We start from the raw sequence: 19,178 nt of genomic DNA, 5'->3' as shown, positions 1-19,178 counted from the left end.
CAGCATAACAGGAAAGTCTGGGGAAAGGGCAGAGATGGGGCATACTCTGGATTCCTCAGCACTGGGACACTGGCACTGGTAGATGGGAAAGAGGAGAGGGCATGGAGCTGCCTCAGGTACAAACCTTGCATTAGTTAACTATAGTCACAATGATCCTGCATAACAAGTCATCCAAAAAGGCAGTGATTGCAAAGAAGCATCTGTTTTCACAGATGTGCCAGGGGTCAGATCTTCTTTGAGTTCAATTAAATGGCTTTGCTAATCTTGTCTTGGCTTATTCTCAGATTTGGGATTTGGCTGAGGGTTGGCTGGTCTTCATTTGACTCTGCTCCATAGCTTTCTCCCTTCTTCCTCCTGCGATCATTAGGCTAGCCTAGGCATATTCTTCCCATGATAACTTCAAAGGTTCAAGAGAGAAAATGCAATTACATAAGCACTTTTGAGACCTCTGCTTCATCATCTGCTAACATTCCATTGGCCAAAACAAGACACATGGCCAAGTCATCGTCCATGGAGAGAAAAAGTGTATTTCCACCATGGAAGTAGGAAGTAGGGAGTAAATATTTCTGTACTATATTCCAGGTTACCATATACCTTTTCCAGAAGGAGCATTCAGGCTTCTCACCAGAGATTAAATACAGTCCTTCCTTAGGTTGGCATTCAGAATGCTTAAGGATATGCTATAGGCATTTTGGGTGGGACAATTCATAATGTAGGACTGTCCTTTGCATTGCTAGAGGTTTTATTTTAAAAATATATATTTTTATTGATTCCAGAGAGAGTACAGGAGAGAGAGGGAGAGACAGAAACATCAATGATGAGAAAGAATCATTGATTAGCTGCCTCCTGCATGCCCCACACTGGGGATTGAGCCTGCAATCAGGCATGTACCCTGACTGGAAATTGAACCACGTCCTGGTTCATAGGTCATCGCACAACCACTGAGCCATGCTGGCCGGGCTTGCTAGAGGTTTAACATCCCTGGTTCCTGCCAGTAGCACCCCTGAATCTTATGACAACCCCAAATACCACTATATATTTCCAAATGTTTTCTGGGAATGGGTACCACTGTTGGTTGAGAACCACTGAGACTTATCTTTTATACATTCTAATCACTAGCCAAGCTGAACTACCTGCCATTTGCTGTATATGTCTCATGTTTTCTCACCTCTGTCTCTGCCCTGAATACACCATACCGTCAGCCTGGGATACTTCATCCTTTAGTTCTTAAGTTACCTTCTTTGTGGAGCACCCCCACAACTAAAAGCTTGGTGTCGCTTCTAGTGTATCCCCACAACTAGAAGCAATCAATCCCCACTTTCTCCGAATTATCATAGCTCTGCCTAGACCTCTCAACATCTAGAACTTGAGGGTCCTTGGAATTTTATAGGCAGAAAAGACAAACATATGTGAGACGAGACGAGGAAAATCCAAATAGAGCTAATAAAGAACTGACAAGTACCTATGGGCACTATATGAAGTAGAAATAGAACAAAAGGAGGGTGTGGTGGAGAACCTGGGAGGAATTGTGTTGGGTGTGATGGGTGTGATTTTAATATACAAGGAGAAGGGAAGAGGGTACTCTTGGTAAGGAGAAGAACATGAATAAGGGTGTGGAAGTGGGAATGGGCTGGATGAATGCGGAGAAGGTGAAAAAAATGGAGCCAACTGGGATGGAGGAGATTTAGAGGGAGCTAGGGATCAGATTAGATTAGGTAGGATGGACCCTGATTATGGGGTCCCAAAGGCACTGGAAAGTAGCAGTAGTCTTTTAAGCAGGAAAAATGACGGGATCAAAATGGTCTTTAAGAAATCCTTTAGTGTGCAGGCTGAATTCCACATGACACCTCTTACTCAGAAGGACTTTAAGGCTGAGCCATCATCTGTTCAAATAGAGAGGGTGCCTGGGGCTGGCCAGTGGTGACTTTGATAATGAGGAAAGGGGACTCATCCTCATGACAACCTGAAAGGAGACTAATAGCACTTGGTACCAGCAGGTGAAGGAAGGGATGAGTCAAAGATGCTTGGGTTTCTACAGAAGGTGTTTCAGATTTGGCAAAATCAGGGGCAACATCCTTTTTTAAAATCTAGGATTGATTTTTGGTTCTTTGTAAAAAAAGACCAAAGGGGAAATTTCAGGATATCAAGAAACCAAAGATAACCAAAAGATTATTCTGTTGACCCTACAAGCTCTTCTCCCAATTTTGTTTCACCATTTTCAGCTGTCTACACACTGGTTTCAGCCTCCTGTGTATATGGTTTTGGATCTCTGCTAGGGAGATTTTTATTTTTTTCTGACATCCAAGCATATTTGGGCCTTTTTGGTATGTGGACACAGTGTTTTTTAAAATTTTTAATGTTTTTTTTTTTTTTTTAAATTGTGAAAGAGGTTTGGACTTCTCTAGAAGGGGGTTTAATGCAATCCTAACTCCAATACCCCATTTAAGGCAGATTAAAGGGAAGATTATTTTATAGCAAAATAAAATAGCCATTAAGCCCAATTTTTGGACAAAGATTTTTGATGGGAACTTGTGATATTTCATGTTGAAATAACATGAAATTTATAGAGGAAGCTGTATCTGTTAACAGTTACAATTTACTGTTTCCATCTTTTACCAGGTCAGAGGCAAAGTTATTAAATCCAGGAGGCTTCAGGCCTATAAAAGAGAATTTGACCCAGGGTTTTCTGAAACTTGAGAAACATGAAAAAACTAGTTAAGCAAGACTCAGATGTTTCTAATGGACTCAATGAATTGAAACATGACCTTAAAGCACTTTCTTGTGGATACAGATATATTTACAAATTTTGTAATATTCTTTCATGTGAAAAATTTGGGGATAGGTATGAACCCTGTAATGTTCTTTGACCATCATACCAAGTGATGGTCATAAAGCCTTCCACTAAATTCTAAAATGTATTAATATAAGTTAGTATAATACATATTATTATAATTTTAATACTAAATATTACAGTATATAAAAATAAATATATAAATATTATCCTATATAATGAAGATGTAATATGCAAATGGTCATTACGTCATGAAGTGTAATGACCAACCGTGTAACAACCGTATCACGGATCAGCAGGAGGGTGGGGCAGCGAGCTACAAGCAGGTGGTGGAGAGCTATAGGAGGGGGCAGGGCAGCAAGCTATGGGGGGGGCAGGGTGGGGTAGAGGGACCTATAGGAGGGCGGAGCAGTGGGCGGAGAGCTATAGGAGGGGGCAGGGCAGCAAGCTATGGGGGGGGTAGGGCGGGGTGGAGGGACCTATAGGAGGGCAGAGCAGTGGGTGGAGAGCTACTGGAGGGTGGCAGAGAGCTACTGGCACACAGATTCGTGCGCAGGGCTACTAGTGGTATATAAAATATAGCATGACTTTTATATACAAAATGAATGTTGTCTTTCTTATTCTGTTCTGGTGCCTAAAACCCTTCTTTTTGTTTTTGTTTATAGCATGTCCCACCGCTATCCCTGCTGACTTAGTATTCCTCATTGAGGAATTTAGCAGGGTTAGGCAATCGAATTTCCAACAAGTTGTCAATTTCTTAAAGACCACCGTCAGCTCTCTAAGCATGTTTCCGGATGTGAGAATTGGCTTGGTCTTTTACGGTGAGAAGCCACGACTTGAGTTTTCACTGGATACATTTAAGACTCCAGCCAAAATCTTGGAGCATTTGGACAAATTAACTTCCCGGGAACAGAGAGGAAGGACCAAGACTGGTGCTGCTTTGGATTTCCTAAGGAATGAGGTTTTCATTCCGGAGAAGGGCAGCCGGTCCAAGCAAGGTGTGCAGCAGATAGCTGTGGTCATCACGGAAGGCTTCTCCCAAGACAATGTGTCCAGACCCGCTTCTCTCCTGCGCAGGGTGGGGGTTACCGTCTATGCAGTGGGCACCCAGCTTGCCTCCAAGAGTGAGGACCTGGAGAAGATAGCATCATATCCCCCTTGGAAGCACGTCATCCCTCTGGAATCCTTTTTGCAACTCTCCACTGTGGGAAGCAAGATTAAAAACAAGCTCTGCCCTGAGACGGTGGGCAAACGAGTTTCCATTACTGGGATGGGCTATGCTATGCCAGAAGGTAGGAGGACCTTTTCCAAATTTTATATATATAATTTTTACTCTGCTTGCTCTATGCATCCACTCATTTCCTCTCCTGTCCTCAGCCCCTCACCCCATTCAAGAAAAGATTTTGGAGTCAATTTATTAAAACACTGAAACACAAAACTTACAAAGTTAAAATGATTTCATCTTGATTCCTAACAGTGCAGAAGAATATGAAGTAAATAGTGAACACCCCTCCCTCTTTCTATCTTACCCCTCATTCATTTTAACAGTTAGATGAAACTATATGTATATTTACAGTGCATTGACCAAATCTTAAGTCACACAAAGCAGGAAATTATTTCTAAAAAGATACAGACCTTCTTGAAATTTAAAACTTTTAAGTTAAAAAATAAATGAAGATCAATTTCTCAATCTTTCGTGTAGGGCCATCGCTTCTTTGAATATGAGCCCTACTAATTGGAATTCTGAATATTTTCTTCATCAATCACCCAATAGTGTATTTTCTATAGTTTCCAATTTCTGTAAAGTGGGAAGATAACTTAGCTACTTTTGAAGCAATCTGAGCACAGAAATACTTATTGATTTTTATGATCTCAGAAATCCCATCTTTTATGGTGCTATCTAGTACACCAACAATTTCTTTGATAACTACTGGCCTTGATTGGCTTTCTAAGCAGTTGACCTGGTTTTCATAGTTGCAATAAAACTTTTATCCACACTCATATCCTACTGATTTGCACAATATTTGATTTGTTGTGTAATTATAATAACAAAACTACCATAATCAGGGTAGGGACAAAACCACATTGCTCTTAGTAGGCTTATTCTTCCACTAAGCAAAGCAGAACTGTGTAATGTTCAACTGGGAGCTTCCAGGGAGAAGGCACTCAGAGCATTGTGGGACTATTGCTCATGTGTTGCAGAGGGAAGGGAGAATGTCAATGATCTGGGGTGCTACTTAAGAGGAGGTTAGTTAGGAGACCTCCTATTATATATGCAGTTAAAAAAAAAAAAAACAACCACGAGAGAAAACATAGCAGTAAAATATGTGCACCTTGGAGTCAAATTGCCTGAATTAAAAAAATAGTTTTTAATTGATTTCAGAGAGGAAGGGAAAGGAAGAGAGAGATAGAAATATCAATGATGAGAGAGAACCATTGATCACCTGCCTCCTGCATGCCCTCCACTGGAGACTGAGCCCGCAACTGGGGCATGTACCCTGATGGGGAATCGAACTGTGACCTCCTGGATCATGGGTTGATGCTCAACCACTGAGCAACACTGGCTAGCCAAGTTGCCTGAATTTTAAAACCCAAATTTGCCACTTACTGGCTGTTATAAATATCTTTGTGTCTGTCTGTCTACTTGTCTATTTTTGTCCACCCATGGTCGTATTTCTTAGCTTCCAATCAGAGTTAGGGAAAGAAGATGACAACTTGAAATGTAGATAATTAACTTAAAAATGCAAGGCTGTGATGATATCTTCAGGGGAAAATGACTCTGCTGTTCTTTTTTTATTTTTATTTTTTAAAGCAATTACTAAATAATCTTGTAATTTTTTAGATTACTTGTACTAAGGTCTAGAGATTTAAAATAAATAAATTCCCATCTTTTTCTTTGGCCTGTATATTTAGTCCCTTTCTCTATCCTGGGAATGAGGAACAAAATCATTAACTATGAATTTCACTTCCTTGTGCATCCCTTGCCTCTATTCCATAGGGAAGGAGAGATGTCTCCCTCTCTCTCCTTCTGTTGTACAAAAAGTATAAAGACTTGAGGGTTGACTTATTTCCCAGACTGCACAGCAGCTAAAAAGAAACCAGGACTCAGGAAAGTCAGCTCAAAGTATAGAGGAGCTGAGGATTGGGGGTAACTTAGAGGTAAATAGAAGTTGGGACATTTTTACCAGAATTGTGTCCTGGCTGATCATAATGTTCCTAATCTCTACCATTTATTAGTCATCTGTTATATGTCAGCCGCTCTGCTCAGCACTTTGTGTATGGCATAGATGTGGATGCTTAGTAGCAGCCAGACTGTAAGAAATATTTCTCACCCCTCACCCTTCCCAAATCTCCCTCTGCCAAGATTCACAAGAATGTGTAGTGCCAGGCAGTGTTCAGGGCTCTTGGCTCCCAGTATTCAGAGCTGTTATGGCCCTGGGCTGCAGGGGAGCCTCTTTGGGCCACTGCTGCGGGGGGGCTGGCTGTAAAGATGCCCCTTCTTGCACAGTGGCCCTTTCTCAGACTCAGGCTAGCTATCTATCCGTCACCAGTGGGTGCTGGGTTCCAGCAGGGTCCAAGTGTCTGCATTCTTTTTTCATAATTTTCTCTTCATTCTCCAAGCATTTGACAAACATGGTAGGGGCAGATCCCTCCTCTCCACACCCTTCTAAGACACGCCCCCTTCCAATGCCTGCCCCTCTAGGGTAGGGATGCCCCGTTAAATTTGAAGTTCATTCAGATAAGTAATAATTTTTTAAAAATATATTTTATTGATTTTTTTACAGAGAGGAAGGAAGAAGGATAGATAGTCAGAAACATCGATGAGAGAGAAACATCGATCAGCTGCCTCTTGCACACCTCCTACTGGGGATGTGCCCGCAACCAAGTTACATGCCCTTGACCGGAATTGAACCCGGGACCTTTCAGTCCGCAGGCTGACGCTCTATCCACTGAGCCAAACCGGTTTTGGCAGTAATAATTTTTTTAAAAAAGTATAAGTATGTCTCATATTGGCTGGACCAGAGTCCTCCCAAATGAAGGCATGAGCAACGGAACCCAACTCCTGCCTCAGACCACTTCCCTTTCAGCCAGAAAACATCGAAAGGCTATGGATTCTTCCCTGGGTCAAGGGAATCCAGACATTAATAACACAAAGCTGGGTCACCCTTATTGAAAGGAGTGAGGAGAAAGTTACATCTCATTCTTTATGAGGCATCTGCTAGGTGACAGAAATAAAACCCTGGGTGATCTTAACCATGACTTTTTAATACTCAGCTATGTTTCCATAATCTTATTTAATCCTCACAATAAACTCACCAAGTAGGTGTTAAGATTCTTGTTTGACAGATTGGACAGGGAATTGACATGCAAAGTGGTAAACCTGATAGTAAGTGGTGGAGACAGGATCTAAACCAGAAAGTTTTAAATTCCTTTAAAGTAATTACATTACATTAAATTCCAGAAAGTATCTATATATTTAAAAAGTGTAATTTGCATGGGAAGCAAGAATATTGAATAACGGAGACAATTCACAGCTTCAAATATGCTCTGATATTTTACTTTTAGCCTGTTCTCAACTTCCCCATTTGAGAAATGTCAAGTAATGTTTACTTCATGCTCAAGTGGGGTTCACCAGAAACGGACTCTGGGAAAAGGTCCTGGTTGCAAGTGGCTTATCCTGGAGGCACACTAATAGGGGAGTGGAGATGAGAGAGAGGAAGGGGAGGTAGCCAATCCCGGCTGAGCTAGTGAGCAGGTTACAGCTGTAGGCAGCTGGGGCTCAGTTCTGCTGGGGATGACATGCCATCTCACCCCTGTTCTTTTATTTTTTATTTTATTTATTTATTTATTTATTTAAATAAATCTTTATTCAGATTATTACAATTGTTTCTCCTTTCCACCCCCCCCCCCATAGCTCCCCTCCACCCAGTTCCCACCCCACCTTCTGCCCTTACCTCCCCCGCACTGTCCTCATCCATAGGTGTATGATTTTTGTCCAGTCTCTTCCTGAACCCCCCATTCCCATTTCCCCCCTGAGAATTATCAGTCCACTCCCTTTCTATGCCCCTGATTCTATTATATTCACCAGATTATTCTGTTCCTCAGGTTTTTAATTCACTTGATTTTTAGGTTCACTTGTTGATAGATATGTATTCGTTGTTTATAATTTTTATTTTTACTTTTTTCTTCTTCCTCTTCTTTAAGAATACCTTTCAGCATTTCATATAATACTGGTTTGCTGGTGATGAACTCCTTTAGCTTTTTCTTATCTGTGAAGCTCTTTATCTGCCCTTCAATTGTGAATGATAGCTTTGCTGGGTAGAGTAATCTTGGTTGTAGGTTCTTGCTATTCATCACTTTGAAAATTTCTTGCCACTCCTGTCTGGCCTGCATAGTTTCTGTTGAGAAATCAGCTGACAATCATATAGGTGCTCCCTTGTAGGTAATTAACTGTTTTTCTCTTGCTGCTTTTAATATTCTCTCTTTGTCTTTTGCTCTTGGCATTTTAATTATGATGTGTCTTGGTGTGGTCCTCTTTGGATTTTTTTTGTTTGGGGTTCTGTGCACTTCCTGGACTTGTAAGTCTATTTCTTTCACCAGGTGGGGGAAGTTTTCAGTCATTATTTCTTCAAATAGGTTTTCAGTATCTTGCTCTCTCTCTTCTTCTGGCACCCCCATAATTCTGATGTTGGTATGCTTGAAGTTGTCCCAGAGGCTTCTTACACTATCTTCAACTTTTTGGATTTTTTTTTCTTTTTGCTTTTTCGGTTGAGTGTTTTTTACTTCTTTGTATTTCAATTCTTTGACTTGATTCTTGTGTTCCTCTAGTCTGTTGTTGGGTCTCTGTATAATATTTTTTATTTCAGTCAGTGTATGTTTAATTTCTAGTTGGTCCTTTTTCATATCCTCGAGGGTCTTGCTAAATTTATCGGCCTTTTCTAGGATATTCTTGAAAAACCTTATAACTGTATTTTTGAATTCTATATCCAGTCGTTTGTTTTCCTCCATTTCTTTCATTTGTGATCTGTTTCTTTGTCGCAGCATTTTCACTGCTTCCCTGAGTTGGTAGGGTAGCTTTGTGTGCTAGGTTTTCTATATGGCCCAGTGTGTCGGCCTCCCCAGTTAACCTGAGGTGGACACTCTTGGTGCATCCCTTTGTGGACTGTGTGCTCAGCCTTGTTGTAGTTAAGTCTTGATTGTTGTTGGTATCACTGGGAGGAACTGACCTCCAGGCCAGTTGGCTGTGAGGATCAGCTGTGTCTACACTGGGAGAAGTTCGGTGCTGGAGACAGCCTTATAATATTAGACTTGCCAAATTGCAAAAGCCTCTGTGCTCAGCTTGGATGGGGTGGAGTCTCAGGGCGGAGCAGACAGTCTTGGCTTCCCATCAGCCTTGCCCTTGCACGCGGGCACCTCCAGACCTCTACCTTCCCCGGCTCCCGAGTCTCCACCCGGGAGTCCAGATTCCCCCCACAAGAGTGTGGGTCCCCAGGGGCTTGCCTGGAACTGGGGTTCAGTGCAGTCAAAACTGGGTTTCAGTGCAGTCAGGAGCTTCCGACTCCCTTCCACTAGGGAAAGCCTGTGGCAACCTCCGCAGTCTTTGTGCGCACTGGTGTGCGCGCCTCCAGACCTCTGCCTTCCCCGGCTCCCGAGCCTCCTCCCAAGAGTCCAGATTTCCCCCCGTAAGAGTGTGGGTCCCCAGGGGCTCGCCTGGAACTGGGGTTCAGTGCAGTCAGAACTGGGGTTCAGTGCAGTCAGGAGCTTCCGACTCCCTTCTGCTAGGGAAAGCCTGTGGCAACCTCCGCAGTCTTTGTGCACACTGGTGTGTGTGCCTCCAGACCCCTGCCCGCCGGGGCTCCCCTGGGTCTCCCCCAGGTCTCCGAGTCTCCGGGTGCCTTTCTCTCTACCTGACAGTCCAGACTCCCCCTGTATGAGCCTGGGTCCACGGGGTTTTGCCCGGAACTGGGGTTCAGTGCAGTCGGAACTGGGGTTCAGTGTAGTCGGGGGCTTCCTTCCCCCTCCCGCCAGAGAAAGTTAGCCAGGCTCTCAGCCGCCCTTCCTCTCTGCACGCACAAAGACCCTTTGCTGTACCTCCAATTCTCTGTGAGCTTTTCTCTTTCCTTCTAGTTGTAGAATTTCCACTCAGCCAGCTTTTCTGTGGTTCTGGATGGTGTCCGTTCTGTCTTTTAGTTGTAGTTTTGAAATTGTTGTGCGAGGCAGCAGTTTAGGTGCTTACCTATGCCGCCATCTTGGTTTCTCTTCTCACCCCTGTTCTAATGGTTGCTGCTGCTTCTTCTTGCCTAGGCTGTGTGCACATCCAGAAGGCAGATATTTACTTCCTTATCGATGGGTCTGGCAGCATCAAACCAGATGATTTTCTTGAAATGAAGGTGTTCATGAATGAAGTGATAAAGATGTTCCATATCGGGCCCGACAGAGTACAGTTTGGAGTCTTTCAGTACTCAGATGGAATTAACAGTCAGTTTATCCTCAGCCAGTATCCCAGTGTGGCCAGACTGAAGGCAGCCATCGATGGCATCCAGCAGAGGGGAGGCGGCACCATGACAGGTCAGGCCTTGAGTATCATGGCTCAGGTCTTTGCAGACACGGCTCGCCGCGACGTGCCTTGGTATCTCATAGTCATCACAGACGGTCAGTCTGCGGACCCAGTGGCTGAGGCAGCAGAGGCATTGAGGAGAGACAAAGTCATCATTTATGCGATTGGGGTCCGAGACGCTAACACCACTGAGCTTGAGGAGATCGCGAAAGACAAGATGTTTTTTGTGCATGAGTTTGATTCACTGAAGGCCATCCAACAAGAAGTGGTACAAGACATCTGCTCCTCAGAGAGTAAGACTTTTTTCTTTAGTCTCTCTCTCTCTAAATATACGTGTCTAGTCTATGTGAATAGGCTTCATTCCTGAAGTGTGGATTCACTGGCCCATAAATGAGTATTGGACACAGAGTGACCATGACCTAGAATGAACCAAGCCGGTCAAATTTTATATCTTTATTATACAGCTGTGTCTATTTTAATACTGGTCTGTGCTAGATCATAGAAAATTTATTTAATTGACTTCCTCTTCTACCCCCTTTAAAAATATGTTCATGTTGTACAGATGCCACTGCAGACTGTCTCTGAGGACTTGTAATTAATTGGTTTCAGTCTCTGAGTGAATGTTCTGTTTTGCTCCTTTCCCCCTGCAGCCTGTAAGAATAAGAAAGCTGACATTATCTTTCTGATAGATGGTTCAGAATCCATCTCCCCAAAAGACTTTGAAAAGATGAAGGGATTCATGAAGAAGATGGTAAATCTATCTAATATTGGTGCTGATGAAATTCAGATCGGTCTTTTGCAGTTCAGCTCAACCCCCCAAGAAGAATTCAGGCTCAACCAATACTCCTCGAAGGTGGACATTGACAGAGCCATCTCAAATGTTCAGCAGATGAACGACGGCACCCGCACTGGGGAAGCCTTAAATTTCACGCTGATTTTTTTTGACAGCTCAAGTGGAGGGAGACCCGGTGTTCATCAGTATTTGATTGTGATCACCGATGGGGTCTCCCAGGACAATGTAGCCATACCAGCCAAGGCCCTCAGGGACAAAAACATAATTATTTTTGCCATTGGAGTCGGGGAAGCCAGACGCTCTCAGCTTTTGGAGATGACTAATGACCCTGGCAAAGTGTACCATGAAGAAAATTTTGAGTCCCTGCAGAATCTGGAGAAGGAAATTTTTTATAAGGTCTGCATTCCAGAAGGTGAGTGACAGAGGGTTTGTTATTTGATCTATGAGCCCATCATAGGTGTCAGGGACCCTGTTGGCTCTCTTAATAAAGTAAAAACTGATCCTTCCAGCTGGAGGAGGGAGGGAAGATCAGCCTGTGGGGAGGACAAGTGGACCAAACTCCTAACGCTGTGTTTCACCTTCCCCTGGGGATTTTTTAAATCATTCCCTGGCTGTCTGCGCTCTGGTCTCCAAAGGCCTGCACTTTCTCAGAACTGTCTCTCTAGAAAGTCCTCACACCTCTTCCCCTTTTTCCTTGTAGATAGATGTCACTGGACTGGAACACACACACACAACTTACTGAAGATTTGGGCATATAGAAAGGGAAGTAGAAGCAGAGAATTCTATTGGTTAGATCAGTGGTCGGCAAACTGCGGCTCACGAGCCACATGCGGCTCTTTGGCCCCGTGAATGTGGCTCTTCCACAAAATACCACGGCCTGGGCAAATCTATTTTGAAGAAGTGGCGTTAGAAGAAGTTTAAGTTTAAAAAATTTGGCTCTCAAAAGAAATTTCAATCGTTGTACTGTTGATATTTGTCTCTGTTGACTAATGAGTTTGCCGACCACTGGGTTAGATAGTAGTTCACATGAAATAGAACACACTCTTTTCTATGTGGTTCTGTACAGTGGTCTCTCTACTTTGTTGCTAATCTGCTTCCATGGGGTTGAGGTCATTCTCAATCCCATTTTATCTCCTCAAGCTTTTATCAAAACAGCAAGGTCCAGAGACAGGGTTCTTCTTCCCAACAGTCTGAGTCTGTCCTTCTGATCTTATCTCAAGACTTGGCTTTCAGTGGGTGACTGACCCAGAGAATGTCTTCATGGGTGACTGTACCTCCTTCCCATAGGGAGTGAGAGTCCACAGCAAACCACATTATAATCAGGATAGCTAACCTTTAGATGGTGCTTTATTTTTGTGCCAGCCGCTGTTCCAAGGGCTTCCATATATTAAAACATGAAATTTTCACATAATGCTGTTGAATAGATACTTATTTTTACAGATGAGGAAACCAAGACACAGAAAAATCAGGTTATTTGGCCCAAGTAAATGGCAAAGCTGAGATTTGAACTTGAGGAAGTGTGGTTTAGAGTTCGTGTACTAAATACTGTTCTGTATTGCCTTTTGGTATATGTAGTAGAGTAGAGCATAACAGGGCCTCTCAAACTTGAACATGCATTTGAATCACCTGGAGAGCTTATTAAAATGCAGATTATGATTCAGTAGTTTTGGATGAGATTCTGTATTACTAACAAGCTCCCAGGTGATGCTGATCCTGCAGGTTCTCAAATCATACCTTGAGCAGGAGGCTAGTATCGTATGGCGTAATGAAGCATAGTATAATGTAGAAGAGCATTATATAGTATGATATACAGTCATGTGTCACTTAACGAGGATACCTTTTTTAAAAATCATTTTATATTTTTCAAATATAGTTGACATACATTATTATATTAGTTTCAGGTGTACATGCCAGTGATTAGACATTATATAACTTACTAAGTGGTCATCCTGATAAATCTCATACCCATCTGACACCATGCATAGTTATTAGAACACTAGAGGCCCGTTGCACGATATTCGTGTAAGAATAGGCCTTCCTTCCCCTGGCTTCACTCCCAGCCGCCCGGGAGCCTGCATGTCCCCGCTCCCAGCCCGTGTGGGAGCCAGCAAGTCCTTGCTTCTGTCCGGAGCACCGCTCCTATAGCTCCCTCCACTGCCCCCCTTCTCCTCATAGCAGGAGTTCCGCCCCTCCCGGCCGCTCCTCGCCTACATACGCAAATTAACTTCCATCTTTGTTGGGTTAATTTGCATACTCACTCTGATTGGCTGTGGGCATAGCGGAGTGATGGTTAATTTGCATGTTTCTCTTTTATTAGGTAAGATTATTGACTATATTCCCTATGCTGTACTTTCCATCTCCATGACTATTTTGTAACTACCAACTTGTACAACGAGGATAGCTTCTGAGAAAAGCATCCTTAGGTGATTTCATGGTTCTGTGGACATCATCGAGTGCAAGTATACTAGATAATATATCTTACTACCGTGGGTACTATACTTACTAATTGTAGGTTTTATGCTTTTATAGGACTGGTAGCACAGTAGGTTTGTTTACACCAGTATCACCACAAACAAGTGAGTAATTGGAGCATAAGCTCTGACTGTTGGCTTTTCTTTTTGTAATGCAAGTGCCTGATTTAAGCTTCCAATGCCAAGGCATCCATTTCAAAGAGGCATCTGCTTCAAAGAAGGCTATCTGGAATAAACACATTGCCTGCCTCTCTAGATAAAGAACCATTTCCCCCACCTCCCAAATGAAGCTACTTTGTTTTAGAGATCTCGGTTGACTTTTATAACTGACTATTTAAGCTACTTGTTTTTTTTCTTTTCTTGTGCTTTAAATTCACCCTCTTATTTTTTTTAAAATATATTTTTTATTGATTTCAGAGAGGAAGGGAGAGGGAGAGAGATAGAAAGAAACATCAATGATGAGAGAGATTCATTGATTGGCTGCCGCCTGCATGCCCCACACTGGGGACTGAGCAACACTGGCCAGGCTGCCCTCTTGTGTTTTAAATTAACTTATAAGCGTGGTGTCATCTTTAATTTGTAGGACAGTTATTTTTAAAAACTGACATCCCACCTGGCTGGCTTGGCTCAGTGGTTGAGCATCAACCTATGAACCAGGGGGTTATGGTTCGATTCCAGGGCTTGGTCCCCAGTGTGGGGCATGCAGGAGGCAGCCAATTAATGATTCTCTCTCATCATTGATGTTTCTATCTCTCTCTCCCTCTCTCTCCCTCTCTGAAATCAATATAAATACATTTAAAAAAATAAAAATAAATTAACCTATAAAGAGTGAGCTGCAAAACCGTAGCCCCTCCTCCTTCACCCTTGACCACAATAAAAGCAAAACCCCAGACTTCTGCATTCTCTCTCTTTCTCCCTCTCTACCTGTGATCTTGCTGTGTTCCCCCTGGCATGCCTTGTACATCCCAGGGCCTCTAAGTAATAAACTCTTCTTTTCTTTAAAGTCTCCCAATAGTTATTGCTGAAGGGCAGCTTGCTGAAGGGTAATAAGAACCAAAGTGCTGGCTCAGTTGTAAAATTAGTTTAGAAATAGGAGATGTCTGTGAGAAGATGATTGAGGCCCCGGTGAGTACCCCCAGGGATTTCTAGCGATTGCATTACTATCCATCGACTGAGACCAGCACAAAACAGTAATACATTGCACCATGACCTTATCATGGCTGCAACATCACTATGCAATAGGAATTTTCGGCTCCATTATAATCCTCTGGGACCACAGATATATATGTGGTCTGTCACTGACTAAAACGTCATTATGAGGGTCATGATAGTGCTGCTGGCAGACATTGCAAGGAAAGTATTCCACAGACACACGTACAGGAGGTTGTGGCATGTTAAGATTTATTCGGGTGGAAATAGAAGGCAGTCCCTGGGTTTCCAGTGTCCCATCTCCTCCATCACGTTATGGAAAAAGTCCAATCTTGTCTTCATCGAGGCCAAAACAATGGACTGTGTGGTTTGCCCAGGTGGCTGGTAGACCCACTCCATTGCTACAGGGACAATGCTTGAATAAACAGGGCAAGTGTGTGTTATTGGGAGGAAGGAGGGAAGGAGGGAGGGAGGGAGGGAGAGGGAGAGGGAGGGGGGGAGGGAGAGAGAGAGAGAGAGAGAGAGAGAGAGAGAGAGAGAGAGAGAGAGAGAGAGAGAAAGGGCTTTGTTAGCTAGGATTATATTATTTTGGGTTTGGGAAGGATCAGGAGCTCCTTTCAAACTAACCAATCAATTTCCCAAGCTTTCATGGGTTTCTGATGGGTCCACTTCCTAACCAATCTATTCTTTTCCCAGGCTAGACTGACAGGCCTCGGTGATCGCCATCTTAGCTCCTATTGCACATGCCTCATAGAAGCACCTCCCCCTGGGCCATATTGACCTCTTTTGTGCATGTGCTTATCTCCCCCTGCTCTTCCCCCATCCCCTACCCCCTGCAACAATCAGACAATCTGGTACCAGAGGGCAGGCTGCTCCCTGCATGGGGAAAGGGAGGGGTGTTAATCCCCTTGGCAGGGCAATGCTGCTATCCTCTGGAGTCTGTAAAGCTGTAGCTTCCTGGTTAAATAGGCTTATGCTTCCTAGTTGATTATACTTAACTAGAGGCCCATTGCATGAAGATTTGTGCAAGAATAGGCATTCCTTCCTCTGGCTGCTGGCACCAGTTTTCCTCTGGCACCCAGGACCCAGGCCTTCGCTCCGGCCTCTGCCTTCTGCCTTTGCTGTAGCCTGAGTCTTCGCTCCGGCTGGAGTCTTCAGTGTTCGCTCAGGCCAGAGCCTTCAGTCTTCGCTCCTGTAGCTCCCTGCACCCCTACCCTCCCCCGCCCGCCCGCTCATAGCAGGCGTCCTGCCCCGCCCATGTATGCAAATTAACCTACCATCTTTGTTGGATTAATGTGTATACTCCTGATTGGCTGGTTGGCGTTGTGGAGGTATGGTCAATTTGCATATTTCTCTTTTATTAGTGTAGATAATGTTTAATTCCATTTGCTTCCCTCCTATATTAATATCTTGCTACCTACTCTAACAATAGTAGTATACACAGAATAGCATAGAATGTCATCTAACGGAATCATATGGCATAATAATGTATAGTATAGTATGGTGAAGTATAGTATGGAATCACATAGGAGAATATATAATGGAACCTGTAAGTCCAATATTGTTGCATCAACCCTATGTGAAACATATGTTATTGTTCTCATACCCAGTTTCCAGAATCATCATGAGAAAAACAAGAGAGGTTAAGAAATAGATGGGAAATAATGGAGGCAGGATTTGACTTCCCAACAGTTAATGTCAAAAGCTGGAGCCAATTTTCTAGAGTATTAAATTAATATTTTTGTTTTTATTGTCTAAAGAATATCACTACTTTGCAGTATGCTTGGTGAACTCAGAAATCAATTGAAAAGAGTGCATGTGTAACGTTTTAAGTAAGCATGGATTATGGGGTGTCCTGCATTAAGCAGTTCAGATTCTTCAGAAATTAAAGTCCTATTTTTGTGTTTATGTGCACCTGGGTATTATCTGGGAGAGGAAAATAGATATAGGATTCCATCTTCTCTTTTCAATTCATTTTGTACAATGCAGTAAATTAGGATTTATATTTATCTTCAGCTTTGTCTTTTGACTTTTTTGATAAAATTAGCTAGATATTTTAATAATAGCTGGAATCTAATTAATTCTAGAATTCTAGAATCATAACACTGAATCATAAAGACTTTAGAGGTTATTTGGCAAGGTTAATACCCTCTCCATTAACAGGGAAAGAAAATACTCCTTGCATTAGAGAATCAAGCCAGCTGAAAATGTCCCTGGAGGAAATGTAAATTAGAAATATTGGAATATTATACCATACCACAAAAAAGAACTTCCTTTTTTTTGGAAATCAGATTTGATATAGAAATAGGATTCACATCTGTGGAAACTCCTTTTGGTGAATTTCAATTAGAGATTTAAAAATCAAAACAAGCCCTGGCCAGGTGGTTCAGTTGTTTAGGACGTTGTTCCATACAGCATTGTGGGTTTGATTCCTGGTCAGGGCACATACCTAGGTTGTGGGTTCGATCCCCTGTCGAGGCATCTTTGGGAGGCAAGTGACTGATGTTTCTCTCTCATATTGGTGTCTTTCTTTCTTTCTCTCTCTCTCTCTCTCTCTCTCTCTCTCTCTCTCTCTCTCTCTCTCTCCCTCTCCCTCTCCCTCTCTCCATCTCTCCCTCTCTCCTTCCTCCTTCCCTTCCATTCTCTCTAAAATCAATAAACATACCCTTACTGAGGATTAAAAATAAATAAAAACAAAACCAAGATGTTTTATATGAAAGGAAAGGAGGAAGACATTTTCTATCTTGGCAACTCCAGAAACGTATTTGGTTAGCTAGCTGGGAGTATGGTGTTTAGGTGATAGGAAACTCCTGGCTCACCCCTGGATCTCAGGTCCCGGAGAAACTTTAAGCCACTGTTTATAACCCTTTTCACTAGATGGATCCAATATTTATTTTCCTCATAATTGTGTCCTCCCTTCCCCAAATGTGAAGTTTTGTTTTCATTGATTCTGAGCCAAATACTCCAATGTGTGCTGGTCTAAGGAGAAAATGTCCACATGTCCTGGTTTGCCCTGGACAGTCCCAAGTTATGTTTGTTGTCCAGAAGTAATTAATAATAGTGGGCCTTCTTATGGCCAATAAGTTACATTTTAAGTAATTTATTCAGATTCTATTCCAGATACATCTGCGACCATCGGCTTTTATCTCTTCCATAAAATTTTGTGCGTGGTCTTGTTTACCTGTGAGTGGGTGGGTATAGACTGAAAGGTCAATAGACCTTCACATTCTCGCTACACTCTTCCAGGAGGGCTTAAAGGTTTTCAGGCAGAAGTAACGGAAAATTGCCAGAGATTGTCAGTCCTGATCTTTTCTAAGATGCTCCTCTGAAACAAGGTCTATGCATGGGTGGTGAATGAAGAAGAAAACTTCCAGGGGGAAAAGGAAATAGTATAGCTTATGCTGAAAGAGACTCAAGGCTCATTTATATTTTCTTCTTCATTCACTTGTCAAATATTTAATGAGCATCTATGTGTATTAGGTCCTGGGAAAGTAAGATGACATAGTCCTACTATCAAGGAATCCTTGTTTAGTGGTGGAGAAGATCAACTAAAGTAAATCATAGGCATTTGACAATTCACCTTGAGGAGCTGGGGACATGAGTGAGAAAGAGCTTTAGGGAAGGGGTTAATTAAACTGCTACTTGAAAGATATGTATGAGTTAACCAGACTGGGGTTGAGGGGATGGGAAAGAACATTTCAGGTAGAAGGAATAGGATTTGCAGAGGCATAGCGGTACGAAACAGTATATGTTGTATCTGTTAGCTTTTGCTGTGTAACAAACTATCCCCTAAATTAAACAATAACCATTATTTAACTTCTATGGGTAGTCTGGGGTTCTTTTTTCAGGACAGTTTTGGTTGATATCTGGGCTTGGTCATGCAACTATAGGTGACTAATTTGATTTTTTTCTCCTCCATCTTCAAAGGATGCAACCTAGATTTGTCTGTAGCAATTGATATCTCCACTCCCACAAGGCAAGATCAGAAGAAGCTTCAAGGGTTACTGCCAGAGCTGATGCAACAGCTGGCCTTGCTTCCTAACATCAGCTGTAGTCAGACCAACACCATGTTTCGCTACTTGGTTCCTGGCTCAAATGGCCAGCTTACCTTCGACTCAGGCTTTGAGAAGTATAGTGACGAAATCATTCAGAAGTTCTTGGTTCATCAGGCTGCCAAGAGCAACCGCATGGATGTGGATTTTTTGCAGTCCCTGGGAGATAATGCTATCCACCTCTCTTTTGCTAAAGTGAAGGTAATAAATGCTGAGAACTCATGTTATGGAACCATCAGGCAGGGTCAGAAGGATAAGGCTTTTGTGACTGAGGCCACATAAATGGTTCTTCCCTGGAGATCCTACATAGAGGAAAACCATAGTCCTACCCAGTAAAGACCAACAAGAAATGTACTTTCATTCA

The 19,178-nt window shown here is 42.7% G+C and overlaps 1 protein-coding gene across 1 annotated transcript in view; it reads left to right on the top strand.

Moving 5' to 3' along the window:
• The window catches only part of LOC308251860 (collagen alpha-4(VI) chain-like), a gene marked incomplete at both ends in the record, with an annotated part of 97,408 nt that overhangs the window by 11,416 nt on the left and 66,814 nt on the right, over positions 1-19,178 (top strand). The window contains 4 exons of the mRNA XM_080675525.1: positions 3,457-4,083; positions 10,097-10,642; positions 11,000-11,554; positions 18,690-19,015. Of these exons, the coding sequence (XP_080531651.1) occupies positions 3,457-4,083; positions 10,097-10,642; positions 11,000-11,554; positions 18,690-19,015 (2,054 nt within the window). The remainder of the gene's footprint in view (positions 1-3,456; positions 4,084-10,096; positions 10,643-10,999; positions 11,555-18,689; positions 19,016-19,178) is intronic.

The sequence above is a fragment of the Plecotus auritus genome (assembly GCF_963455305.1).
Source record: "Plecotus auritus genome assembly, chromosome: 6".
In the NCBI taxonomy this organism is placed as follows: Eukaryota; Metazoa; Chordata; class Mammalia; order Chiroptera; family Vespertilionidae; genus Plecotus; species Plecotus auritus.
This window is presented reverse-complemented; position numbering and strand designations above follow the sequence as displayed.